General features: G+C 45.0%; 2 protein-coding genes across 3 annotated transcripts in view; both read left to right on the top strand.

Annotated features, from left to right (window-relative positions):
• LOC308334333 (arf-GAP with SH3 domain, ANK repeat and PH domain-containing protein 2-like) overlaps positions 1 to 15,165 on the top strand; it is a 35,827-nt gene extending 20,662 nt beyond the window's left edge. Inside the window, exons 13-28 of one of the 2 annotated variants that reach the window (XM_080791038.1) lie at positions 262 to 310; positions 681 to 853; positions 2,001 to 2,134; positions 2,758 to 2,852; positions 3,953 to 4,142; positions 5,203 to 5,288; positions 6,430 to 6,545; positions 7,654 to 7,721; positions 8,512 to 8,619; positions 9,840 to 10,125; positions 11,136 to 11,240; positions 11,735 to 12,002; positions 12,261 to 12,319; positions 13,110 to 13,192; positions 13,609 to 13,722; positions 14,837 to 15,165. In XM_080791038.1, the coding sequence (XP_080647164.1) occupies positions 262 to 310; positions 681 to 853; positions 2,001 to 2,134; positions 2,758 to 2,852; positions 3,953 to 4,142; positions 5,203 to 5,288; positions 6,430 to 6,545; positions 7,654 to 7,721; positions 8,512 to 8,619; positions 9,840 to 10,125; positions 11,136 to 11,240; positions 11,735 to 12,002; positions 12,261 to 12,319; positions 13,110 to 13,192; positions 13,609 to 13,722; positions 14,837 to 14,911 (2,009 nt within the window). In that variant the 3' untranslated portion in view covers positions 14,912 to 15,165. Of the gene's footprint in view, positions 1 to 261; positions 311 to 680; positions 854 to 2,000; positions 2,135 to 2,757; positions 2,853 to 3,952; positions 4,143 to 5,202; positions 5,289 to 6,429; positions 6,546 to 7,653; positions 7,722 to 8,511; positions 8,620 to 9,839; positions 10,126 to 11,135; positions 11,241 to 11,734; positions 12,003 to 12,260; positions 12,320 to 13,109; positions 13,193 to 13,602; positions 13,723 to 14,836 lie in introns of both variants that reach the window. The other variant, XM_080791037.1, reaches the window with a different exon arrangement.
• A 6,340-nt stretch (positions 15,166 to 21,505) lies between these two features.
• Positions 21,506 to 26,820, top strand: LOC308334293 (trypsin-3-like). Its single transcript, XM_080790959.1, has 5 exons — positions 21,506 to 21,627; positions 23,925 to 24,087; positions 24,760 to 24,901; positions 25,165 to 25,419; positions 26,205 to 26,820. The coding sequence occupies exons 1-5, from the start codon at positions 21,573 to 21,575 to the stop codon at positions 26,355 to 26,357; spliced, it is 768 nt and encodes a 255-aa protein (XP_080647085.1). The 5' UTR covers positions 21,506 to 21,572; the 3' UTR covers positions 26,358 to 26,820.
• Positions 26,821 to 27,182: the final 362 nt, after the last annotated feature.

Raw genomic sequence — 27,182 nt, 5'->3', positions numbered from 1 at the left:
CCTAATGGGTTATGTTATAGACCCGGAAGGGAGGTAAAGAATTACTTTATTGAATAAACGACAACATTTATGTTAGAGACCCGACATTGAGAACACAGTGTTTCCCAAACCTTTCATAAAGAATCGCTCCGTGATCTGCGTCCCGACCCACTGTTTGAGAACACAGTGGTGTGATACATGTCCTATAAATGTTGAACATTGAGGCTTTAAGCAGCTATAAGCATCATGCTGTCTGTCTTACATGTTGTTCCTTCCCTACAGATGACCGAACATATCACTTCCAAGCAGAGGATGAGGCCGACTGTCAAATGTAAGGACACGCCCACTGTCTGTCTGTCTGTCTGCCTGCCTGCCTGCCTGCCTGTCTGTTTGTCTGTCATAGACATATTATTCGATCATTACGATTGTATGTTATCGCATTTTTCCCCTTAATATTCAGCTAATGATGCTCTTATTTGTCTTCAAGTACCACAGATGTAGTGATTGAATACTGCATTACTGTATTAACGGTTTGTAAAAGGTACATTGGTTACGATGTCTCAATGATCGTTAAAGCGCTAACACGAAAAGCCCCATAGGGGCCGTCTTAAGTAGTATTTAATGATCTATCTGTCCATTGACGTCTTCCTGCCTTGTCTGTCTGTCTGTGCGTGCGTGCCGTGCGTCCATGCGTGTTCCAGCTGGATCTGGGTCCTTCAGAACTGTAAGGAGGAGGCTCTCAACAAGGCCTTCAAGGGGGGCGACCAGGAGGAGGGCGGTGAGAACAACATGCTGCAGGAGCTGACCCGCGCCATCGTGGACGAGGTGAAGAAGATGAGCGGCAACCACATCTGCTGCGACTGCGCTGCGCCCGGTGAGTGGAGCGCGCCGCGCGGCTGGAAAGTCACTTTTTTTACTCATGCACATGCACTGGCATTTTGCTTTACAGGAGTATTTAATTCTGACCTGAGATCAGATTCTAAAAATGTATTTTCTACGTCCTGACAGTTTTCTGAAAAAGCCATGTTTCTATGTCAGTCGTTCTTCGATTTTTCAAAAATTGCAGACCTACAAGCTCTTAGCGCGCCACTCGGTGGCGAGCTATATATGAGCTTGTAGATCTGCTATTTTTCAATAGCTAAAGCATAACATGATGCTAACACCAACTGCAGTGCTTACATGTCAGTACTTTTACTTCTACTCCACCACATCTCGGTGGCAAATGTTAAGCTTTTTACTTTTCGCAAAACATACGTTAACCAGCCCTATATACATTTCAGCCATTCGAATACAAGCTCACACTGCGCCGCAGTGCGAGGCGTCGTGAGCTTGTAGTTGAGATATCTTCACAATATGTATCTGTTGCACCAGAGTAAAAACTAAATGTAATGCCTACAATTCCAAGTGCTTGTCCGGGTGGGACCCCTGGTCTATCTATTATTGTTATTATTGTTCTATGTAACTGTTTGTCTATGTTTAGTATGTAAGTTGCAACTATGTAAGTGGCAGTTGTTGCTGCCTTAAACAGGCTCTCCCTTGTATCGCAATGGGGCTTCACCTGTATAAAGATAATGGTGCATTTATATAGCGCTTTACAGAGATTGTGCATTACATTCACCCATTCACACGCTGATGGCGGAGGAAGCCATGCAAGGCACCAATCGGCACATCAGGGTTCAGCGTCTTGCTCAAGGACACTTTGACACTAACTCTGGGGGGAGCCTGCATGGGATCGAACCGGGAACCTATAGCAGCTCTCATCCGGCTGCTCTACCATCCAACCGTCTGCCGGGCTCGGCCAGTTAAGCCACGAGTTGTATTCGAGTTGCGTGCCGGTATTGTGTGACGAAAATAGAAAGCGTGTCGTATCTGCGAGCGTGCTTCTGCGAGCTTGTAGATCTGCTATCATCGGTGTGCGATTACCGATTACCCGGCGCACGACTAAAAGGCTTCAGCATACTCACCGACTGAACACAAACTGTGTTTGGCTTTTAAACTAATAAGTGTGCTCTGTGTTTCAGACCCGACGTGGCTGTCTACCAACCTGGGCGTGGTGATCTGCATAGAGTGCTCAGGCATCCACAGGGAGATGGGCGTCCACTACTCCAGGATACAGTCTCTGGACCTGGATGTGCTGGGAAACTCTGAGCTGCTGGTGAGTACAGTGCAACTCTGACCCAATACAACTCTGACCCAGTACAACTCTGACCCAACACTCTGACACAATACAACTCTGACCCAATACAACTCTGACCCAACACTCTGACCCCAGTACAACTCTGACCCAATACAACTCTGACCCAGTACAACTCTGACCCAGTACAACTCTGACCCAACACTCTGACCCAAGCCAATACTGTCTGTCGGTCTCCCTGAAACACTGTCTCCTCAGCTTTCCAAACTTTCTGTCTCCTACAGCTCTCACGTGTCCTACTCTCTGTCTCCTACACTGTCTCCCTCTCAGCTGTCCTACTGTCTGTCTGTCTGTCTGTCCTACACTGTCAACCCATCAGATTTCCTACTGTCTCTCTCTCCTACAATGTCTGTACATTCGATGAATGAGATAACAAGGGTGTGTGTGTGTGTGTGTGTGTGTGTGTGTGTGTGTGTGTGTGTGTGTGTGTGTGTGTGTGTGTGTGTGTGTGTGTGTGTGTGTGTGTGTGTGTGTGTGTGTGTGTGTGTGTGTGTGTGTGTGTGTGTGTGTGTGTGTGTGTGTGTGTGTGTGTGTGCGTGCGTGCGTGCGTGCGTGCGTGCGTGCGCTGCATCTGCCCTATGTAGCTCGCAAAGAATGTCGGCAACGCCGGCTTCAACGACATCATGGAGGCAGACCTGTCCACTCAGGGCGTCACCAAGCCCAGTCCCGGCAGTGACATGTGAGTACTTTTAGAATTGGCCTCATGTCTAAATGGGTTAAAAGCTCTTTCTGCCTAAGTCATGTTGGAATGTAACAAGCATTCTGATAGGCTAAGGACATAGGCAACAAGGCACAATGAAGCAGCAGTGTTATGAGAGTAGTAGAGTTAGGAGAAATGTCTATTTGACTTAGGCAATTATGCTATGAGGCTAACGATATGTGATTATTGGCCATAATTGACTTTAGAGTTACAATATTTACTGGTTACAATGTTAACGCTTCTGATACAACGTGAAAGTAGTGATAATAATTGGCCAGTAGTAATGGCCGATAACTACTTCCGGTTCACCGGGGTGAAGTTTTTGTTTTCTTTAAATTTTTTTGTATGTAGTTTTTTGTATGTTGGACCAAGGGTGGGGGGGGGGTAGTTGTAAGGGCACAAAGTGTGGGGGGGGGGGAGTACTTTTGACATCCTATATGGCTACTGTATTGGGCTATAATGTACTTGTTGGTACTTCACTCTGTCATGGTCTGCAGACCATGTCTCCCTGTCAGCCACTCCCACTCTCCATTCCTACCCTCAGTCATTGTCACACACCTGGTTTCCACCCCCTCTTCAGCCCAACAGTGTCATGCCCATTCCACACCTGAGGACACTTCCGCAATCACCCTGCTCCCTATAAGACTGGACTCATTTCCACTAACACACTGTCAGAACATTCGTCTTCCTTCCCCGAGTTTCATGGTTGTTGTCATTCTTGAAAGGTTTAATGTTTAATTGCATTGAACTCTAGTGTTTTTGCCTTTTTGGGATTCCTAGTTTTCTTCCTACTTTTGAAATGTTTGGAATGTTTCTCCTGAGTTTCCTGAGCTAGCTTTCAGCTACCTTTTGTGTTTGTGTTCCCTTACTTGGAGTTAAATAAATACTTTGTTAATTGAACTTGCTCTTGTCCTGCATTTGGGTCCTTGACTCACACGTGACACACTCTGGATTGTCAAAAGCAATAAAGGGTTAATAAATAAAAAAGGAATCTCTCTTTTTGGGACTCGAGCTAAAACGAACTAAATCCCTAAAGTGTGAATTCCATGTGTGTGTGTGTGTGTGTGTGTCTGGTGCAGGCAGATCAAGAAGGACTACATCCTCAGTAAGTACACAGAGAGGTGTTTTGCGCGTCCACACTGCGCCGACGCAGCGTCCAGGCTGCAGGTGCTGGCCGAGGCCGTCCGCAACCGAGACATCCTGGCTCTCATCCAGGTCTACGCAGAGGGAGTGGACCTGATGGAGACCATCCACCAGGCCAATCAACACGTAGGACATCACTCACTGCTTCTAGCTAGACCAATGAACACCTAGGAGACAACTCACTGCTTCTAGCTAGACCAATGAACACATAGGAGACAACTCACTGCTTCTAGCTAGACCAATGAACACATAGGAGACAACTCACTGCTTCTAGCTAGACCAATGAACACCTAGGAGACAACTCACTGCTTCTAGCTAGACCAATGAACACATAGGAGACAACTCACTGCTTCTAGCTAGACCAATGAACACATAGGAGACAACTCATTGCTTCTAGCTAGACCAATGAACACATAGGAGACAACTCACTGCTTCTAGCTAGACCAATGAACACATAGGAGACAACTCACTGCTTCTAGCTAGACCAATGAACACCTAGGAGACAACTCACTGCTTCTAGCTAGACCAATGAACACCTAGGAGACAACTCACTGCTTCTAGCTAGACCAATGAACACATAGGAGACAACTCACTGCTTCTAGCTAGACCAATGAACACATAGGAGACAACTCATTGCTTCTAGCTAGACCAATGAACACATAGGAGACAACTCACTGCTTCTAGCTAGACCAATGAACACATAGGAGACAACTCACTGCTTCTAGCTAGACCAATGAACACCTAGGAGACAACTCACTGCTTCTAGCTAGACCAATGAACACCTAGGAGACAACTCACTGCTTCTAGCTAGACCAATGAACACCTAGGAGACAACTCATTGCTTCTAGCTAGACCAATGAACATTTAGGACACCACTCACTGCTTCTGTGGCATAGGAGTGGGAGTGAACCTTGTATTTTGCTAACCAAAATGTGGTGACGTCAGAGTTCTCCGCTGTGTCCTATACCGGGAGGGAAGGAGGAGGGGTGGAGCAGAGGGGCCGCCGCGGCACATATGTTGGTGAAAGTCGGTGTCGGTTTCCAGCTCTAGTTTGATCTGCCCTCTATGCCCAGAAAAGGTGGTTCTTTCAGGCTTAGCTGAGAGACGGGTGAAGCAGGGGGACCCCTCCCTCACTAAATATTTGTATTAGTGTTGCACATTATAACTAATTCCGTGCGTCCCACAGGAGCCAGGAGAGACCGTGCTCCACCTGGCTGTTAGGATGGTGGACAGGAACTCACTCCATATCGTGGACTTCCTGGCCCAGAACAGGTAAGCAACACAGCACAGTATACTGTATCGGTAGTCCATCAGTACATCAGTATACAGTACATCAGTAGTTATCCCCTCTTCTGAAAAAGGTTTTGTGCCAGGGGGACCTCCAGAAGAGAAGCGTTTAAATAATTACATTTTCCTATATTCAGCTATTCGTGTAGATTTTCGTCTTACACAAACATTAAATTCCCCTTGAGAAATTAATGGAGAATTTACGTCATATGTGGACGAGCAAATCGTCTATTTTCGTCCTACATCAAATTCCTATTGACAATGAATGGACAATTTACACCACAGGTGTCCGATGATGTACGATGATAAGTGCACCCCTCACTTCGCACGGGTGTGGGTTTTTTTCAAATACTTTCGAAAATGTTAAAACATAGCAGATGTACTTCAAGCTTGTACATCTGCATTTAGCCGGAGACCTCCTGGAACCCCATGGGGGTCCCCGGGTCCCACTTTGATAGCCACTGCTGTACAAAAGATGTGTGTAGCTTATCAACACTAAATTGACCGAACGCTGTCTGTCAGTCAGTCATTCTGTCTGTACACTTCCTTAGCACAGAGCAAGACTGCTGCTCGCTTAGAGGACGCCTTCTCAAAACGCCATGACGACGCACGTATAGCCTCAAGGAACCTAGCACCGCACAGCCCTGTCCTCCAGACTCAATGTGCCCTGCTTTACAAACGCCAACCTCCGAGTTCAATAGATTATGCATCTCTATGGGCAGCAGAACTACAAAGTGCAACACCGAAAGTGAAAATATTCAATAACAGAATATTACCACACACATCAATGGTGTACTTATGATTGTACGACAGCATTTATTCTGTAAGCAATTTCCCTCCCTATCAGTAATGTGATCTATTACATCGCATTACCCACACTGAACATCATTTGCTGTTCATATATTGAGAACGGGTAAGGACTAGTTATGAAAATGATCGATCCTGGCTTTGTTTCATTCCACCTAACTTGTGTGTGTGTGTGTGTGTGTGTGTGTGTGTGTGTGTGTGTGTGTGTGTGTGTGTGTGTGTGTGTGTGTGTGTGTGTGTGTGTGTGTGTGTGTGTGTGTGTGTGTGTGTGTGTGTGTGTGTGTGTGTGTGTGTGTGTGTGTGTGTGTGTGTGCGCCAGTGCTAACCTGGACAAACAGACCACTAAAGGCAGCACAGCTCTACATTACTGCAGTCTGACCAACAACAGTGAATGCTTGAAGCTGCTGCTCAGAGGAAAGGCCTCTGTCAGCATAGGTAAGACCACTAACTAGTGTGCCTAACCCTTACCTACCCTACCAACGCTCCAAGACAACTAGCATAGGTAAGACCACTAACTAGTATGGATAACCCTTACAGTACCTACCCTACCAACCCTCCAAGACAACTAGCATAGGTAAGACCACTAACTAGTGTGCCTAACCCTTACCTACCCTACCAACGCTCCAAGACAACTAGCATAGGTAAGACCACTAACTAGTATGGATAACCCTTACAGTACCTACCCTACCAACCCTCCAAGACAACTAGCATAGGTAAGACCACTAACTAGTGTGCCTAACCCTTACCTACCCTACCAACGCTCCAAGACAACTAGCATAGGTAAGACCACTAACTAGTATGGATAACCCTTACAGTACCTACCCTACCAACCCTCCAAGACAACTAGCATAGGTAAGACCACTAACTAGTGTGCCTAACCCTTTAAAATGAAATAAAAATTAAACATTTCCAAAAAAGCAAGCATTTTCATGAATTAAAAAATGCCAGAAAATCAAAGAAAATCTAAGAAATTTCATAAATTTAGAAAACCAATGTTTAAGGAGTTGTGAAAATAGCCGAATAGCAGATCTGCTGTTTGGGTCCCGGCGAGAACATAACATTTCCCCCCCCCCCTACACACACACACACACACACACACACACACACCCTAAGCACTTGGAATTGTAGGAGCTGAGGCATTACATTTTGTTTAACTCAGTTCCACAGATAAATATTGTGAAAATAGCAGATATACAATACATCATGCCTTAGCATGAGCGAATAGGAGAAGGGGATCAACGTCACGTGATTCTTTGTTTGACCCCGCAAAAACTCTGACGTGTGGCTCAAATAATATGATTATTGGCAGAATCGCAGAAAGTTTAGAATATTTGGCGGCTCCGTTTAAAAATGTCACGGCACCGGTGGTTGTTGCAATCACCTGCACTACAATACTTCACCATTATGTCTCGCTGACGAAATAAACCCAGCCTATAATGCATACCAAACCGGCGGCAGGCCTTGGAATTTGAAGCGCTTGGAAACCAACCGCTCACCTACACTGCACCAGCGTAGCTCCTAATCACATGGTTTTTCATTTCAGCAAATGAAGCGGGCGAGTCACCACTGGACATCGCCAAACGCCTGCGACACACCCAGTGCGAGGAACTGGTGAGTTGTAGTGGTTATATTGCGTCACACCCAGTGCAAGGAACTGGTGAGTTGTGGTGGTTATACTGTGTCACACACACCCAGTGTGAGGTACTGGTGAGTTGTGGAGGTTATAGCCACACTCACATTCTCTATGCCAACGTTGTCACTGGGCCTGTCACGGTCAACACGTATAGTCACCTGACCACAATGATTTAATCCTCAGAATGACTGATTCTACAAAGGCCTTCTAAATCAGTGTTCCTCAAATCTTTTCGTACCCCCGAAATGATGTGTACTTGGTCGCCAACCCCCGTCTGCAAATGTTCAATATCTCTTGAATACTTGTGTTAACAAATAGCAGATAAGCTCGCAGTGCGGCACGAAGTGGCACACTGTGAGCTTGTACTGTATATCTGATAGCCAGCAAAAATCCAAAGTGACACAGATGCTTTCCCAGTTTGAATGGCCTTTAAGGACTTTCACATTTTCTTCTCCCCACATTTTAACAACCCAATCTTGTTGGGACACACAGACATACATACAGGACTTACCAAACATGGATACCACACATTTTGTACAAATCCCCCATGTTGAAATCCTCATGCTAAACTTGTATGGGGGGGTACCTGTCACTAAATATTTTCAGATGGAGGGGGGGTGTTTCGTGGCCAACTACATTTGGGAAGTCCTTGACACGAAACATATTCTAGATGACCTCTCTGTTGCGAGAGTGACCGCAGCAGCTTTTTTAAGGTTCTAAAAGACGAGGTTGTAAATAATGCCGTGTGTTCCTGCGTCTTTCTTCCAGCTGATCCAGGCCCAGACGGGGAAGTTCAACGTCCACGTTCACGTAGAGTATGAATGGAGGCTGAGGAACGAAGACCTGGACGAGAGTGAAGATGAGATGGAGGACAAGGTGAGATCCTCTCCTCCTCTCTCCTCCCCCGTAGATTTGTATAATTGGTCCTCACTAGGCATGTAACGATATATAGTATATCGATATTATATCCCGATTCCCGACGATATGTATCTATTTATAAAAATAAAAATATTATTATTATTTATTTATTTATTTATTTTGGGGGGGGGGGGGGGGGCTAGTGTGTGATATGAAATGTGAGCTGTAATCATATTCCATCATATTCACATGCTTTTGGAGAGAAATGAGACAGACTCCATGCAGTCACTTTCAGTAGTAGTGGCCTGCAGAGGGGAGCTGTACAGTATGTGTCTGTGACACAGGTGATGGTCGTTATTGATGCTCATTAAGACATCAAGGAAGGCAATTATGTTTCTGCACTGTCAAATATAGGTCTACATCTATCCTAAGATGCCATCAAAGAAACGAAGAAATGTTAACTCGAGCTAGGTTTAAACATGAAAGCATGTTTACAGTTGTTGCACAGAAATTAAGTAATTTTACAATGAAAAGTAATGGTACTTTACTGCAATGTAAAATTGTGAAAAAAGCTTTGGGGGGAAGATAAATCATTTGTCATTTGTCTGGAAAATAATTGTGTTGAAAATATCGTGAAAATATCGTGAAAAATCGTATCGTATCGTGAGTGGAGTGTATCGTTACATGCCTAGTCCTCACTAATGCTCAAGATGCTCACTTTGGCCCCTTTTCCACCAAAAGAACTTTGGTTCTAGAACTGGTTCCGTTCTAGATTCTTGGAACCGTGGTGCTTTCGTGGAACCACCGGACGTTTTTTTGTTTGTTCCCCAAACACCTTTTCTAGGGTTCTGAAACAATTGATTTTCAGTTGGTAAATCAGGTTCAACATTAGTCGGGGCGGAAAAAAAAGGAACCGAAGCGGTTCAACCCCCCGGTGGAAAAGGGGCATCAGTCAGTGCCTCAGACGAGGTTCATGATGCAGTTTCTATTAGCTTTCTGTAGATTCCCCCATTATTGTCATCGGCAGGCAAGTTTCTGATCCAGCGCACCAAACGAGACACAGCATGAGTAGACAGAATAGAAATGGAGCCATCTGAAAATGAGCATTCGTGAAAAAAACGATAAAGAACGATCACATAAAGACAAAAAGGTTGAAAATGTGTGACGTCCTGTACTCTGTCCTGGAAGTAAAGCACTAAACCCTGAGTACTCGCTTGGCTGTTCCCTCCTCCGTGCAGCCGATCCCCCAGAGGAGAGAGGAGCGTCCGGTGAGTTGTTTCGTCCCCGGGGGGATGACGGGGGCGCCGCTGCAACCATCGCTGGCGGCCCTGGCGCGCGACGCGGCCTGCCTGGCCCGGGACAAGCAGCGGGCCAACGCCGCCCCCGCGGTGGACCACCGCGACCACCGTCCCAGCATGATGCTCAGCAACGAGACCTACGGCACCATGCTGGACCTCAGCCCGCCCCCGGTGGGCCCCGGGGGGGGCGCCCATCCACCGCTGCCGCCGAGAGTGCCCGCTAAAGGTTGGTGGTGCCTCTTATGTTAAGAATTAGGGCATTAGGGATGTGGGACGGTATAATCGTCACGATAGTCTAAATATGCTTAAAACTTTAAAATGCCACTTTTGTTAAACACCCCCCAGCATCCCTGTTCGGGGCGGAACGTTCGGCAAACAAATAGCCGATCTGCAAGCTCACGGTCGACTTGTGAGCATTGTTCATTTACGATTTTATATAAATGACAATAACAGTTATTGTAGTCAGGGTTTCCAAACGTCACGATATGTCAGTGGTTCTCTATGTCAGTGGTTCTCTATGTCAGTGGTTCTTTATGACATAGAGAACCACTGACATAGAGAACCACTGACATAGACTCTATGTCAGTGGTTCTCTATGTCAGTGGTTCTCTATGTCAGTGGTTCTCTAAGTCAGTGGTTCTCTATGTCGAGCGTCTATGCCAGTGGTTCTCTCAACATTTTTGGCCGAGGGCACATGATAATGTGAGGGAAAATAACTTCTACTTGACGTGAAACCACAACTGGAACACCAGTATCCCTATCCCGGGGGGAACATTCACCAAGAATATATATATATATATATATATATTATTTTTTTTCTTCGGTGTACGTTGATTGAAAAAGAACACGCGATGCAATAAGTATAGAGTAAAGTGGTTAGACTGACATTGATGAATTTCCGAATAGTATATCAATGTATTCTGTGGCAGTGGCACCCCTGGGGACCGGCATCCACTTTGAGAAACCCTGTTGTATTACGCACACGGAAGGGGAAGCCCGGGGGCCAGGGAGGGTGATGTCACTGTATCACTGCACATAATCCCACGGGCTGGGCGGCACCTGTCAGCAGGGAAGAGTAGGACAAAGTCCCTACGTCCTCCCGGTGGGGGCTCCTCACTGGTATCTGTATAGGACACAACGGCAGTGACCACAATATGGGTGGGACTGCATGGGGAGGAATCGATTTGGCAAAAAAAAAAGATACAAAAGAAAAATAACCCGAGACCACTGTGACAGGTCCTGGACATAACAAAGCCGCTGCCATGGAGACCGCAGGAAGAGAGAGGTCTTCGTCTGACCCTCCCAACCCTCACACCCCGGAGAGGAACATGTCCATGTATGGTAAGCCCTGTCTGTCTGCGTGGTCTGTCTGTCTGTCTGCGTGTCGACCATCGGGAAAGCTGCCGATACCGGAAGGCCTCGAGTAGGCCAGTCTATGCCATTCTGACACCACGCAATATATCACATGCGGTATTTCATTTACAGTAATATTCAAGAATTGATGTTGCACTATACTACGGTTTTGAATTCTTACCGTACGATTTTACATTCAGTGTCCATTTGGTTCCATTTGTACCCTCTCCGGTATGTACGCTAAGATGGCATTGTGTGTTTGGAGTGTATATGGTATATTATGTTTTTACGTTTTCCTTTTAAAACAAGTTTTAAGCTTTGATGGTACGCAAACTACGCATATCGCCCGGAAGACGATTCCAGTGTGCTATTGACCTATACGATACTCTGTGTGTGTGTGTGTGTGTGTGTGTGTGTGTGTGTGTGTGTGTGTGTGTGTGTGTGCGTGTGTGCGTGTGCGCGTGCGTGTGTGCGTGCGTCAGTTCTTCCCCCGGTGGTCCCTCCCCCCCCGGTGAGCAGGAGGACCAGCACGCTGGACCCCAGGAACACCCCCCTCCCTCCGCTCCCCCCGGCCGCCGTTCCCGCGGCAGCACCGCCGATGGGGCCGCCGCCGCCTCCTCCGTCCGCCGCCGGCGGCGCGGCGACAGCGCCGTCGTTCAGACAGCCTCCTCCCCCTCCGCCCGTCCCCGCTCACCAGAGCGGACGCAGCGGCGCCGCCGGACCCAAGAGTCCCAAAACACCTGCTGTCGGGTAGGTGCCGGTGGGCGTTGATGAGACGCAGGTGGACGTGCTGTAGCCTGTTATCCACTGATTTGACCCGTTTATGTCACGGTCACAAAGCCATATACTTACTGAAGAAGACGCATTCATTGATGGATGATTGTTTTAACCACTGACTCCTGTCCTGTACATGTGCATTAATGTGTGTGTGTGTGTGTGTGTGTGTGTGTGTGTGTGTGTGTGTGTGTGTGTGTGTGTGTGTGTGTGTGTGTGTGTGTGTGTTTTCAGCTTGGGGCAGAAATTTCCCAAAAGACCTCCAGTTAGGATGAGATCGTTTGACAAATCAGGTACACACACACACACTAAATGTATGGCATGTCCATTTATTGATGTGTTTCAAACGTTATGTAAATAAATGCCATTTTATGTAGATATTGCTTTGTTGAATACTCAATTCTGAATGATTGGTCAATTTCACTGAAAGTACTGCATTTATTTACTTGAGTAAAAGTATCAATAGGCATATAGGATATAGGCTATATTCACCAGTAAAAATGTAATCAAAGTGAGTAAAAGTACGAAAGTATTGGCATAAAAATATACAAAGTACTGTACCAAAAGTAAACGTACTCATTATGCAGAATGTCCCATTTCACAAGGTATCATAATGTATAAAATTTATTAAAATCTTTTGAAAATTGTAGATCTACAAGCTCACAACAGGCCGTGAGCTTTTAGATTGTCTATTTTCAAATAGACAATGTTTAAATAGCGGCTGAAGTGGTTAATGTTAAACAATAATCAAAATCTACAAAGCAACTAGTAAAATCAAGTTTTCAAATATTATAGTATACAATATTGCCTCTGGGATCAGATGTAGTGGAGTAGAAGTAAAAGTATTGAAAATGGGCAATACTCCAGTAAAGTAAAATTGTACCGAAGTACAGTGACTCAGTGAGTTCGTAAATCTACTTAGTTACTTTACAACACTGCATTCCAAAACCAAAGCCCAAACTAGATGCAGACAGAGCTCCTCAGTGTACATTGATTGGATACAGTGTGCGTTTTATTGATTGATTGATTGATTGATTGATAAAAATCGAGTGTAATATAGATCATCTGTTTTGTCTCTTGCAGCTTCGGGTCCGGTTCATCCCAAATCCCCTCAGAACTCCAGTCCCACCTCTCCTCCTACACCCAAGCCCAGAACCAGCATCCCTGTAAGCTCACACACGCACGCACACATTGTACAGTAACATCTCAAAATGATGTTAGGACATGATAAAACCCATATTATTGTTGATGCTATTCTCATTCTCATTTGTTATTAGTCAAATAAAAGTGACTTATTGCAGAGAAAGTGTTTTTCTGCAATAAGTGTTTTTCTTTACGAATCAAAACATTAGCCTAAATTAATGATCATACAGCGCTCTGCTGAAAATAGGAGTGTGTGTGTGTGTGTGTGTGTGTGTGTGTGTGTGTGTGTGTGTGTGTGTGTGTGTGTGTGTGTGTGTGTGTGTGTGTGTGTGTGTGTGTGTGTGTGTGTGTGTGTGTGTGTGTGTGTGTGTGTGTGTGTGTGTGCGTGTGCGTGTGCGTGTGCGTGTGCCTGTCTGCGTGCACTGTGCATCAGAAACAGCGCCCCCAGAGGGTGAAGGCCATCTACAACTGTGCGGCTGACAACCCGGATGAGCTGACGTTCACAGAGGGAGAGGTGATCCTGGTGGACGGAGAGGATGACCCGGAGTGGTTGGTAGGTTCCATTGTTCACTGTTCTACTGCCATCTAGTGGTTGGTAGGTTCCATTGTTCAGGTTCCAACAGACAGGCATTACTCTGACACCATACCCAAAGCCCAACCCTAATCCAGACAGTGGCCTTGTGGTTAGAGAGTCCGCCCTGAAACTGGGCGGCCGGGGTTCGATCCCCGGCCGAGTCATACCAAAAGACTGTAAAAATGGGACCCAATGCCTCCCTGCTTGGCACTCAGCATCAATGGGTTCGATTGGGGGGGTCAAATCAACTAATGAAAATTATTCCCGAACGTGTCACGGCTGCAGCTCCACTGCTCCTTGGCTCTCCAAGAGATGGGTCAAATGTGGAGAACAAATTTCACTGCGGTAACACTTAACGTGTGACAAATCATACGACTTTGACTTTGAAACCAAACCTTACAGGAAGCCACGGGTTAGTTTTTACCTGTCGCGCATGTCGGGAGCGATGGTGTATTCGTACTAATGGCTGTTGGACTGTTAGTATTCACCACTCTGGTTCTTCTGCCACCATGGATTTAATTAAAAAAATGTGGGAACTAAAACAAAGAAGTTTGGCAACCACTGTAATCATGAACACCTCAAAACCGGTAAAGCATCTGTGTCATTTTAGATTTAGTTTAATTTAGTTAAATCACATTCTTTCATACTTTGGCTATTCAAAAATAGTCAGATAAGTATACCAGTAAGACGCGCAAACGCGGGAAGCGAACGCAGCTCGTACATATTTGGGTTTTGGACGTATAGCTGCTTTGGGGACTCCTTATATGGTTATGGCTGAGTCATGGTGACGTAATCACTCAGCTCCATATATGGGCACAAAAGCGGGACAGACAGACAGACACACACACACACAGACAGACATGATCTGCTAGGTCTCATAGTAAGTCCTCACTGCGTTCGCAAGAGCGCGCTGTGAGTGTAACAAATAGAACCATTTGCACACTTTCAGAGTTGTGGGTGTCCGTGGAATCGAACGCATAACCAACTTGGGGGTCCTTGACATTAAAAGGTTTGAGAACTAACTGATGTGATAATTGTCGCAGGCCTGTGTCTTAACAACGTGTGTTTCATGTTGACTGTGCGTGTGTGTCAGATCGGCCATATTGAAGGAGAGCCCAGCAGGAGAGGAGTGTTTCCCGTCACCTTTGTTCACTTCATCACAGACTGATGACGTCACTTCCTGTCACCAGGATGGAACTTCCTGCATGCCTCTGCCCGGCTTGTACCAGTTATATTCTCGTCACCACGGTTACGTTTGTTACAAAACCACAAACAAACAAACAAAGAACATTCTGGTTGACATCTTAAAAAATGCTGTGAGTGATATTTCTTTATTTTTATTTTTTGGCTCTATATTCAGACAGTAATCATTGCTATAGATGGAGTGTATGTTCAGTAACAGGGGGTCTCCATACCTCTGGTCCATAGCTCTAATGCCGTTGCATTTAGAGCTATGTTACCGATGACTTCCGGGGCTCGCATGAATGCAGACCAGCCTCTCGTCTAATAACAAGCGTAAATAAAAAGAACGTTTTTGCTACTCACCAATACAAAGGCGGGTTGTGTCATTAGAAAGCCTACTTTCCTTAGTGGGAGCACTCCGAGCCCCTCCACCACACGCATAAACGGTACTTTTTCCACCGGAAACAAAAATACTTTTAGTTACTCCACCGATATTGCCAAGAGAAAACCTTCATAGAGGATATTTTTTCCTCTTCAGTAAACGGAAAATACATTTTCCGGTCGGGATACCCAGTTCATCCAATCAGGAGAGAGAGAGAGAGAGACAGCCTGGGCACACTTTAGATTCCATGCACGGACAGAAGAAGCTGTGTTTGGCAGAATGCCGCTGGGGCAAGCTTTTCCGAGGAATCTGGCCGATGCGGCAACCTGCCGCGTGGGTGGAGCTTCTTTTCCATCCACCAGCTGTCTAAAAACCCGGAAAAGACGTCGGGAGCCAGCTTCCTTTGGCCGTGCATGGAATCTTAGATGTGCCCATACCCAGAGAGAGAGAGATAACTCGTACAGGATACAGGACATGATTAAACACAGCCAATGATTGGAACAAGCTCGTAACTTATCTTTCTGGAGCAGGCCACTCTCCTGGTCGGAGGACATTCTCAGGCACGTGCAGAGAGCGTTAGAGAGGCAGGGGATGAAGAGACAACTTTTGGCCCGTAAATAAGCAGATCTACAAGATCATTGAGAGCTTGTAGATCAGCTACCCTGCACTCTTTACTGGAGACGCGGTGTACGACATGGATTTCGAAACAAATTAGTTCAATGCTGCGTTCAAGTTCAGGAGACTTTGGGGGGGAAACAAAAACTCCTGAATGCTACCTTCCGGCATGGCATGGAAAGGTAGTGTCGTAGAGGAGGACATTTGCATTTGTCTAAAGAAGCTGAAGAGAGACAGAGGGTGGGGGGGGGGGGGGGGGGAGGGACACTCTATATATAGCAATGATTACTGCCAGCACATAGAGCTTTGACTTTTTAACCAAAAAAGGAAAATCACTGACGTCACTTTTAACATACATTTTAATTAAATTGTGATATTATCAAACATATCGGTCGGACAGTCTGCATTTCCCAAAATGAAATGCATGCATTGAATTGAGTCTGAACAGAAGCAGAGATAATTAAAACATGATCCCCACCAGACCAAGGGTCATCGCCATGTTAGCTTGTGGTGGACATATTTTTGTCATAATTCCATTTTTGCCACAAAATGAGTGGACAATATCAGGCCTGAATGACCATAACAGGTCTGTAACTCTTGAGAGAGTGACAAATGGAACCAAATTAACTCTTTTATAGCCTACAGGTCCATTTGGTTTCATTTGTACGCTCAGATTTAAGGGGGTCTGTGAAAATAAAATAAAAAGTTTAAGAACCACTGTCCCAGTTGACATTCAGTAATTGGGTCTTATAATGCCATGTAAAAACTAAACATCTAAAAAGTCTTGCCATGGTCACATTGGTGACCTGGCCCTACACCAGGCATGGTTTTTTTGTACGTTTGGGGTCCCTTTCCTAGAAATTGATTATTGGAGTCAAAAGTACAATATTTGACAAGGTATTGGGAGTGAAAGTAATACGTATTTGTAAATGAGGACAACCGTACCTGTTTTTATTTTCTTTTTTTTTGTGAATACACATACGCTTGTTTAATGAGCTGCTAGTACCCTGCTAATATACTGCAATAAAAAAGAAATAGACACATCTCTCATATATATATTAGGATGTCAAACAGGCTAAGGGGTTGCAGGGTATGTCAACATTAATGTGTATATCAGAGAATAAACAAACATCATTGATGTGTCACTAAAATGTGTTGAAGTGAGTGTTTGGTTACATGCAGATTAAAGATGCATTCCTCCTGATGTAAATATGAATGGTTTTACACTTTTACACTTCAATCTGCTGATACTATAATTATTCTCTGTAAACGCCCAAAAGTTATTTTTTACCCTCCTTTTCTCCCCGATGTAATTGTTATGCCAAATCATTCCTCCACATACACATAGTTTGTGCCGTCACTGCAGCTGATGTATCCTACTGACTCACCTGCCAGTGAGGAGCCCCCACCGGGAGGACGTACAGTAGGGCCTTCGTTCTACTCCTTCCACCCAACACTCCCCGCTGACAGGTGCCAGAGCAGCCAGACTACTATCACACGTGTGGCCGAAGGCAAGGTATTGTTTTGCCACCGGTAGATTTGCGTCTAGCCACTGCGAGGCTAAGGTCCCACCCCCAGGCCGTAGAAGTAAGTGCTGCAGCCTTTCTTGTCACAGTCTCCACGTGCTGTATGCTACTCTGTCAAAGTTCTGCAGTAGTTGCATGCAGAGTTTGCAAACTGCTGGAGAAAACCAAGTGAAGGCTACAATGGAAGGGGGTTCAACACTTGCTTCCTGATGTAAATCATTTGAAAACAATGTGAAAAGGGTGGGATTGTATTCCTCAGCCTAGTAGGAAAGTCTGTGAAATATTTCACGTAAATTGCACGCTGCGTTCATTTGAGGCTTTTTGTTCAAAACGGGCCAATCCTGCAAACGTTGAAAGCCAATATTGGCCAATTAGGATGGAATCTGAAATATCGTATAGATCCGTCTTGAACACATGACTATAGAGATAGTGTGTAGCGATTTGCGGGATTCTTGGACAGAATCTGGAGGAGTAATATTAAAAAATGTGTTTTTCAAAAGTCGGCCTCCTGCCCTGGTGGCACTATAACAGGCCGTTCTGGAAAATGTGGGGCAGAGGTTCATCGTTGGCATCCAGGGAGTGTGTGTGCAAAATGTGGCATCGACCGGGTTTTAACGGTGCCAGAGATTAGCTGGTAACCAATCTGAGAATCCCATCGGCAAATATTCCGGAAAACAGCGAGAAAGACAGTCTGTCTTGAGAGACTAGCTGGTAACAGATGGACGGATGGACACTCACACACACACACACACAGATGGAGTGCAAAACATACTCTCTCCCGATGCCTTCGGCCTGGTGGAGACAAAAGTACATGAACCCGTGGACTTTGCACCTTCTATCGATATCGACGTCAGACTTCGGTGCTCTATAACCCCTTGCATGGCAAATAACCAATCAATGCAAGCTATAGCCATATCTTCCTTTGGGGTTACATGGCAGCAGTGTTCATTTTGACAGCCACATTTAATGTAGTTTGTCTAGTTTTAGTTAACCCAGCAAGCACGGTCAGGACCTGGACGAATTAGTGATGTCTCGATTGGGGCCAGATCAAGTCAAACCAAGACTAGTCAGATCTGGCCCAGAATATCACCTGATTTCAACCAACATAAGTTCTGCCCACTAAGACAGCTGGATGAATCAGAGAGTGTTCCGATCGAGGCCAGATCAACATCAGTCTAGGCTACTCAGATCTGGCCCAGAATAAGCTATAGGCTATTACCGGTATTTCAACTGGCGAAGATGGCATAAAGATCATCCCCATATGGGATGTGATCTGGCAGCCTAGTCCTGAACGTCACTGGCTTGCTGGGAAGATATTAATCAACTTAAATCTACGTTGATTTTGTTGACAAAAAGTATTCGGACAGGCTTTGGTGGTGCCGCAATGCCTGATTTACACTTTTGCATGCCGAAAATGCGATGCGTCGTAGATCGCTTGTAGATCGGCTATTTTCAGAGTGCAACACCCGAGCGTAACCAAACATAAAAGGACTTGTCTTTTTGTTCTACTGGATATCGTCTCCACTAGTCCCTCCTAAACAAAACATGTTGGTCTAGTCTTTATTTGTTGACAAAATCGTCAATGTCTTCAGGTTCGTCATAGTTTAGCAGCAAACGTGGCACTAACTGGCAAGATGTGCAGTATTGCCACTGCGATCAATGTAGAGATTTGGCTGTGAGCCGTGTGGTGTGGAGTTCATCTGGGTCAAAGGAAAATGATGAGCTTTGGCGGTTTACCGTATTGTGAGGCACACAGGGAATATAATATATATCTTCAGTGTTCAGAATTCCATTGGGACTATGCTGCACCGTTTCATTCACCCTGGGTCACCTCATTGTCAGTGTTGTTCAAATGTGCTCAGACAATCATCGCTTGCTGCTGCTCTCGACGTAAACAGTCAAACTGTTTCACTTCATGCACAACTATGCTGTCTCCTCAGCAGAAGACCATTGGTTTCGCCGTTGTCTCATCAATCAGTATGCTTGGCTTTTAAAGGGAATATGGGAGACGACACTCGTCTTACTAGAGTGCAGTACTTGAGTAGGCTACTTACGGTAGTTATTTTACACCAATGCCAGTATGTCTATGAGATCTCAATCCCAGGGCCTGTTGGTAGTCCTATAAAATGAAAGAATAATGCTGCATTAATTCACACTGGCAGAAACAAAATATAAAAATATATACACAGCATTTGTAGCTCTGTCTTTATAGCTAAAGAGCTTTGTGGCTTTTGTATAGCAGTTACACACATTTTGGATGCATCTTTGCATCTTCATGTCGCTGGCAAAAGAACGGTATATAGCCATGTATCTCTGTAGCTGCAAATGTGAACGCAGCATAAAGGTCATCGGGTTTCGCCCCTATAGACACAGTATAAGAGCTGCAGTGTCCAGCTTTTATCCCTATAATGTAGGTCACTGTCGATTGTCCTTTGAAACATCACATGTATCTTTGCATCCTCTATAATGCTAGCTTCCGTTGAAAAGAATAATGGGAGCCCGTGTCTCTGTTCTTGCTGCCACTGTGGACGCATGAGGCAGCATTAAAAGGTCATCGGGCCTTTTGGAGTTTCGCCCCTGGCTGTGGAATATTCTCCCCTTGGACCTATACGAGCTGCGTTCAGTGGACATCTATAAAAGGTACAAAAAGTAATCTCTAAAAGAGAAAACGCCAGCACTCGCGGGCTCTTGTTTTGAGGCACTATTTTTTATTATTAAAACAAGAGTCCGCGAGTGCTGGAGTCGTCTCTTTTTGTACAGTTATACTGGCCCGACTGCGCACCCGGTAAATGCTCATAATCTTTAAGAGAGTTGGAGTTGTGCGAGCTACTATACCTGGCTGATAGACCTCTATAAAAAGGACCACCATGCAAAGACTCACCTGTTTGACAAGCAGGCTTCCATGCTTCTATATTAAGTGATTATATCGCTAGTTGTTTTGTGAGATATAGTTTTGGTTCCGGGCAAAGTCTAATTCCTTTTTTGGGGTCTTGATTTAAAATGTTTGGGAGCCACTGCAGTCATGTGATGTTTGTTTTCGTTAGTTGATTGGTTATATATGGTGATTGATTGACTGATTGTCTTTTTGTCTTGCCCCGACCCTCTCGAGATTCAGACGCCCCAGAGCCGAAGCCGGCGTCTCCCTTTCTATGTCTATGCTCCAGAGTGTCACTCCTGCTCTCCCCTTACGTCTACCATACCACACACACACAACCACACCCCACCAATGGCTGCGAGATTCCTACTCTTGTTTATCAATCACAGCATTCATTTTGTAGGCTAATTCACCTCACGCCAGTTTGATTCAAGACAATTCCACTACAACAACAAAGCTACGGTGTGATGTTCTTCCCCTATCTTATTTGATGACTGTGGATTTACAGCCTAATTGATCACACTACAGCGAGTGCCACACAAACGCATCAAGAGTATAGCATATCCGCAAGGTCGAAACACTTTTGCTGTTTTTGAATTTGAATCCTGAAAAGTAACAGATTTGTAGTTGGACGCGTGGTTTCCACCCAATAGACAATATATCCCAAGAACCAAAACAAACCAACAAGATTGTAGAAATAGACAAAACGGTTGTCTTGACACCATGTTGTCTTGACTACCACGGCTTTGTCATATATCAGGTCACCGCCATTGTTCATTTGTGGGATATCTATGTCCCCCCTTTGTGTAAAAGTAAAAAGATAGTTCAACAAAAGTTGGCAAGGATGCATTTTCACTATATAAGGCACGTGTGTGTTTTGGTCTGGTTCAGTTGGAGATACCCGGCCTGAAGACTGCTGCTTGGCATGAATGTTGCTGGATTATAGGTAATATAATATTTGCTCATTTTCCGTTTTGCTCAACTTGATTAGTGGCATTGAACTAAAAATGCTAGCAAATGTGAAGAGGAATATAGGCCTATGTCCTCTTATCAGACTTGTAGGTTTATAGAGATAATAATGTTTCATGAGACTGTTTTGCGGTGTCGCTGACAAATCTAGGATGGTTAATTTGGGGATGCTGTCAGGTTGTGATAATCGAATGCAAAGCAATGCATTATGTCGTCATGTTGTAAATCTGTACCAAATGCTCTATATGCTTAAATATGTTTGTTACAGGTGGAGTGAAGCATGGCTCAGGCGGTGAGACATTCGTTGTTGCTACTTTTGACTATCTCTGTGACAGGTAAGCTTCTTGGTTGTACTTTAAAGGATATAAACTTTCAAAACTATTTTGGGTCTAGTCTGGCTTTTGGGAGCAGACAGCTTTTTTTAAAGTCGCTTGATTCAGTATTTAGATATTTCATATTAATTTGATCCTTCCTTTCCTATACAAACCCAAAATATCAATACAATTAATGAAACAAAAAATAATGACCCAAAACTTTTTTTGAAAGTAAAATATCCCTTAACATAAATCATTGATAATGATTCATTCCAAAATGCTTACTGGGTGTTTAGAAGTTATATGGATTTAACTAGCCTATAATTTAGCAGAACAAAATAATTGGTTTACCCATTTAGCAAAACCTGAGGCTGATTCTGCAAACGCTTTCTTATAGTTCTAGGGATGTCAAACTCAAATACACAGTGGGCCAAAATAAAGAAATTGGTACAAGTCGAGGGCCGGACTGTGTTTCAACACACGGGCCATTTTTGGGGAGAGGGGTAGCTGAAAGTTGACCACAAGTGATATACTTTCACTGCTGATCAATAGTGAAGAGAAGACGCGTGATTGCGCTTGCGGGCCCTCGATATGTGAAAATGCACTCGCAGTGCATTGTGGGACTTTTGGTATTATGGTGGTCCGTGCAATATACCAGAGGGCCAGTTCTAATACTAATTAAATATCATCCCGCGGGCCAAAGATAATTCATTCACAGGCCTGATTTGGCCCCCGGGCCATGAGTTTGACATGTTCTATACACACTTTCAGGATTTTTTCAAAAAGATCTTCCAAAGATCATGTTCACATCCGCTTGTGGACATCACTTCGTGCCACGCTGTGAGCTTGTAGTGTATACTTGTGCTATTTTGTAATAGCCAATACTAAACTCTAAAATGATGCTTTCCTGGTTTTAATGGGTTAAAGGGACCAGGGTATATAAAAAATGCTGATACTTTTATATTGCATGCTGTGACGTGTTTTGAGCTTGTAGATCTGCTATTTTTGCTACTTTTGTGTGACATAGAACTGATATAAAACATATATCTATATGTTTTTCAGAACAAAACTTTGGGGATTTTAGAAGACATTCCTATAGAATCCTGTCCTCGTGGACTTAATGGGTTATACAGTTTTGCTAAGATTTGACACACATTTCACAGACATGGGTATAGGAATATTTTCAATGAATCGGATATCACCTGCAGGGACCGACATTCTACACGTACTGGTCTGGATGTACTGTATATAGGGCGTGTGAGAAATTATAGCTCTGACCTGCCCTTTGAATCATCACTTAAAAAGTGACTCAGGCAGGTTTCTATAGAGTGGCTCTATTGTGTCTGCGTGTCAGGTGATATGTAAACATGGTAAAAAAGATGTCTCAAAGGACATTTTAACAGTGACCTACATAGGCACAAAAGCACTAAATTAAAGTTACACAACGGTTGGACTTTAGTGTGACTGTGGTCGCGTACAGTGATGAATGTTTTTTTTTATTTAGGCCTATATACCTCTCATGGACAGAAACAATGGACGGTGGACGCATTTCAACCAAAGAGGTCGCCCTCCTGAACGCGACGTCCATTGTTTCCTCTGTCTGTGAGATACGTAAATAAAAACCATGTGAAAAGGACATTGGCATTGTGTTTCATTTCATGACATTATTGAGGTTTAAGACTTTTATTTCATCTGGACCCGACCCACTGTTGGACAATGGGGTTCCTGTTTTTATGGGTCACGACTCGAGTAAAAAAAGAATGTTATTTTCCTACATTTAAGAAATATATAGGCCTTTTAATGTTTAAAAAGATTTTATTTAGTTAAGAAATAATAATCGCTTTTTTCTTTTGGGACCTGAAGTGTGAGAAATCATTACACGGTTTATGTAGCGCTTAGTTTTGATGTTCTCACCAAAGACCAAAGTTTTGCTGGGAAATTCACTGAAATTGAAATCGACAGAAACTCATGTGAAACACGCGCATTGAAATGCCTGTGTGAGATGGAGGGTGACTGATTTAAGCAGTCACACCTGGCCCGAGTCAAACTAGAACTGGACTCAGAGCTGGGCGTGTCTGCGCACCTGTTGTGCATGGACTTGATCAAGGCACAACAGGTTAAATCAGTCACCTCCACAAACACTCAGGAGATGGCCTCTGTCCGGACAGTGGGGAGATCGCCTCTCCTGTGTACAAGGATATTATTGTGTATAATTGCCTGCACATGAAGGAATAAAGACAAACTTAAGGAAGCTGCCCTGGGTAGTGACTATACACTGTCACAGCCTGACCATATATCCTGACCCGTATTGCCCACAGAGACGCTCGCAAAAAGGATCATCGGCGGAGAGGAGGCTGTGCCGTACTCCATTGGATATCAGGCTTCTCTGCAGTATTTAAGGAACGGCGTGTGGAGACATTACTGCGGGGGGACCCTGATCAACAGCAGCTGGGTGGTGTCTGCTGCCCACTGTTGGAGGCCGTGAGTAGGCCGACTACAATTATAACGTGGGCCATCCATGCAGCGCGTGTACAGTATAGTAGACTATAAAGTAATACTTTAGCCCTGTCCTGTGATCACAGAGTACTGACTTGTATTCCAATGTTGTGTATTCCACCCGTGTGTGTGTGTGTGTGTGTGTGTGTGTGTGTGTGTGTGTGTGTGTGTGTGTGTGTGTGTCAGACACAGACACAGACACAGACACAGACAGACAGACAGATTATTGGAACCGTGGTGCTTTGAGGCTTCGTACACACATAAAGAACAACTGTGCTGTGCTCTGCCTGTGTTTCATGGCCGCCCCAATGCTTTTCCAATGGAAGTCACGTGGTTTGACCAAACACTTGTGTTTGATTGCCCCCTCCCCCATCACACACAACTGTTTGGTCAAACCACGTGACTTCCATTGGAAAAGCATTGAAACACGGACAGCACAGAGCATGTTGATGTCTGATATGTGTGCACGAAGCCTCACAGAACCATCGACCATTTTTGGGGTTTCCTGTTCCTGTTTTAGGGTTTGGAACCAATTGTCATGATTTCGAAGACATGGTGTAGATTGTAGAATCTGTTGTCGGGTCTCGGCGGGCTAAAGTCAAACATTTTAGTACTTTTTCCACCACTGTTGGACGGTATATCTGTTTTGGTCCTCAGGTCCTCCATGCTGAGGGTGGTGTTGAGTGAGCATGACCTCACCTTGGACGAGGACACTGAGCAGGTCCTCAACGTCTCCAGGATATTCGTCCATCCGAGGTACAACTACAGAACCTTCGATAGTGACATCATGCTCATCAAGGTAATGTACGCACCCTATACCTGGGTTATGTTTTAGATTTTTTTTGTTTGTTTGTCTGTGCATGTGTACCACGGAATGTGACGACTTGATTGCCTAAGCACGGAATGTGATGATGTACTGTACTGTATGATGCCCAGCTTTGTGCGTCTGTGTGTACCACGGACATCATTTGAGTCTGGAGACGTCGGAGAGATCACATTTCTCTTTTGGGCATATTGAGCATCTTATCAGGCGTGCCCTCTTTGTTTTGGTTCGTGTTGCAGCTTGGTGGCGCAGTGGAAGAGAATAACACCCAGCTAGTGGAGCTGCCTGAATTCAACGGTCTGCGGCTACGGTACAGAACCACGTGCAAGGTGAGCGGCTGGGGCGTGACGAACGTCTACAGTTACTACCTCTCCCCTGAGCTGCGCACCGTGGACGTGCACATCATCCCCTGGTGTTCGTACTACTACTGGGGCAGGGTCAGCGGAAACATGCTGTGCGCTGGATCGCGATACGGCGGCAAGGACTCCTGCAAGGTATGTGAAACGGGAAGTCCCACAGAGGGTATATAGTTGCTTATAGATGGAGTGGCATGATGAATAAAAGGAAGGGACGTGAGTCCCGTGACTGGACGCCACCATGATGGCACTCATGTCCGCATGTAACTGTATATGGGTGCACTTCTGCCCTCGGTGCGAGACGGGTCGCTCCGGTGAATTGCAGCGGCGAATGAGGCGTCTACATTTCTATGTCTATGGTGTTTTCAGTGTTTGCGTGGAGGCCGCTCTTCCGCAACCTGCGAGTGATCCGAAGAGGAGTATATACACCCGGAAATAATGTGATCTAAAAAAAATCCGGTCAAATGCTATAGGATTTATTTAAAAAAAAAACATTCTCTGCTTTTTGTGAAAACAAGCTATACTCAACTGCCAATAACTGGGCCTCATTGTCCTGACCCCTTATCTCATTTATACATTATGGATAAATAGTGTGGACTTCACGAACAGAACATACATAGTTATAGAACAAAATATTCTGTGTGGGTCTAGAAAGAGTAGTAAAAAAAATTCCAAATCACTGGCAGTGTGGGCAGACTGTTCCGGAGAACCTGGCTCTGGTAGTAAATGAGTTTAGTTAAAAAGTGCCGAAACAATATCCTATCAGTGTCACAGAGAACAATAATAGGGAATTCACACTCAAATGTGCGGGTGCCATTCGACACTCGAGTAGCAAGAACAGCGCTTCAGGGCGTGTTTGCATGTCTCACAAAAGGAAGGACCTCTTTGTTCATCGGGTATCCTTTTCTCTTGGTTTTCCGCAGGGCGACTCAGGTGGTCCACTTGTCTGCGATGGCAAGTTTGAGGGCATCGTCTCGTGGGGCATCAGTTGTGGCTACAATTTCTACCCAGGCGTGTACACTAAAGTACGGAACTATGTCGGCTGGATCCGGTGGGTGCAGGAAAACAACCCATAATAAAGAGTCGGGCTCCACCGCCGGCCCACACACCAGTTTGGTCTAGGCACGTCACACACATACAGACATCAAATGGGGCTTGAGAGCCCCTTCCCTTTTAACCGTCCGATAACAAACTCCCCTCTCCAGACCATGAATGCAGCATTTACTATGGTGAAAGGAATGCAAATGACCTACTTTCCATGCCATACCCGACGGTAGCATTCAACTTGAATGCAGCATTATACAAATGCTTTTGCGCCGAAAGAATTTGTAGTCTGTGTAGAAAATAAATTGCATACGTAGAAATCTTCAGTAGCTAAGTGTGTGAGTGTGTTGGTGAAAATAGCAAGCTTGTAGATCTGCAATTTTTGCTTCTTCTTCATTTTTTTTCCCCTGCCAAAAGGTGCCTGATCTACCTCCGTCGACCCATGCCTGCATGTATGTATTCAGCCCAGCCCCATCTCACCCAAACACAGTGAAATAGCACAGATGGGCAATTATGCACTAGTAGAAAACCCCCAAATCCCTACATATTACACTACTTGCGTTTTTTTGCCTTTATTGATAGGGTACAGTAATTAGACAGAAAAGGGGGAGAGACATGGGGAGTGACACGCGGCAAAGGCCGTCGGGCTCGGGAGTCGAACCCACAGCACGCCGTCTGGCTAGGCTTGGCAGCCTTTAGGTGCCCAGACGGTCAAACTTCGCAACATTCGCCACGGCTCGCTTTAGCGTGCTCTGTGGTAACTCGTTGCTCAAGTTCGCTTGAGATGGCGCCCAGACGGCGTCAGTCTATGGGGACTCGGGAGGATCTCAATATGTACACATTTGGGCGTTTTCTAG

Source organism: Protomyctophum bolini, assembly GCF_963924005.1.
Source record: "Protomyctophum bolini genome assembly, chromosome: 19".
Taxonomy (NCBI): Eukaryota; Metazoa; Chordata; class Actinopteri; order Myctophiformes; family Myctophidae; genus Protomyctophum; species Protomyctophum bolini.
This window is presented reverse-complemented; position numbering and strand designations above follow the sequence as displayed.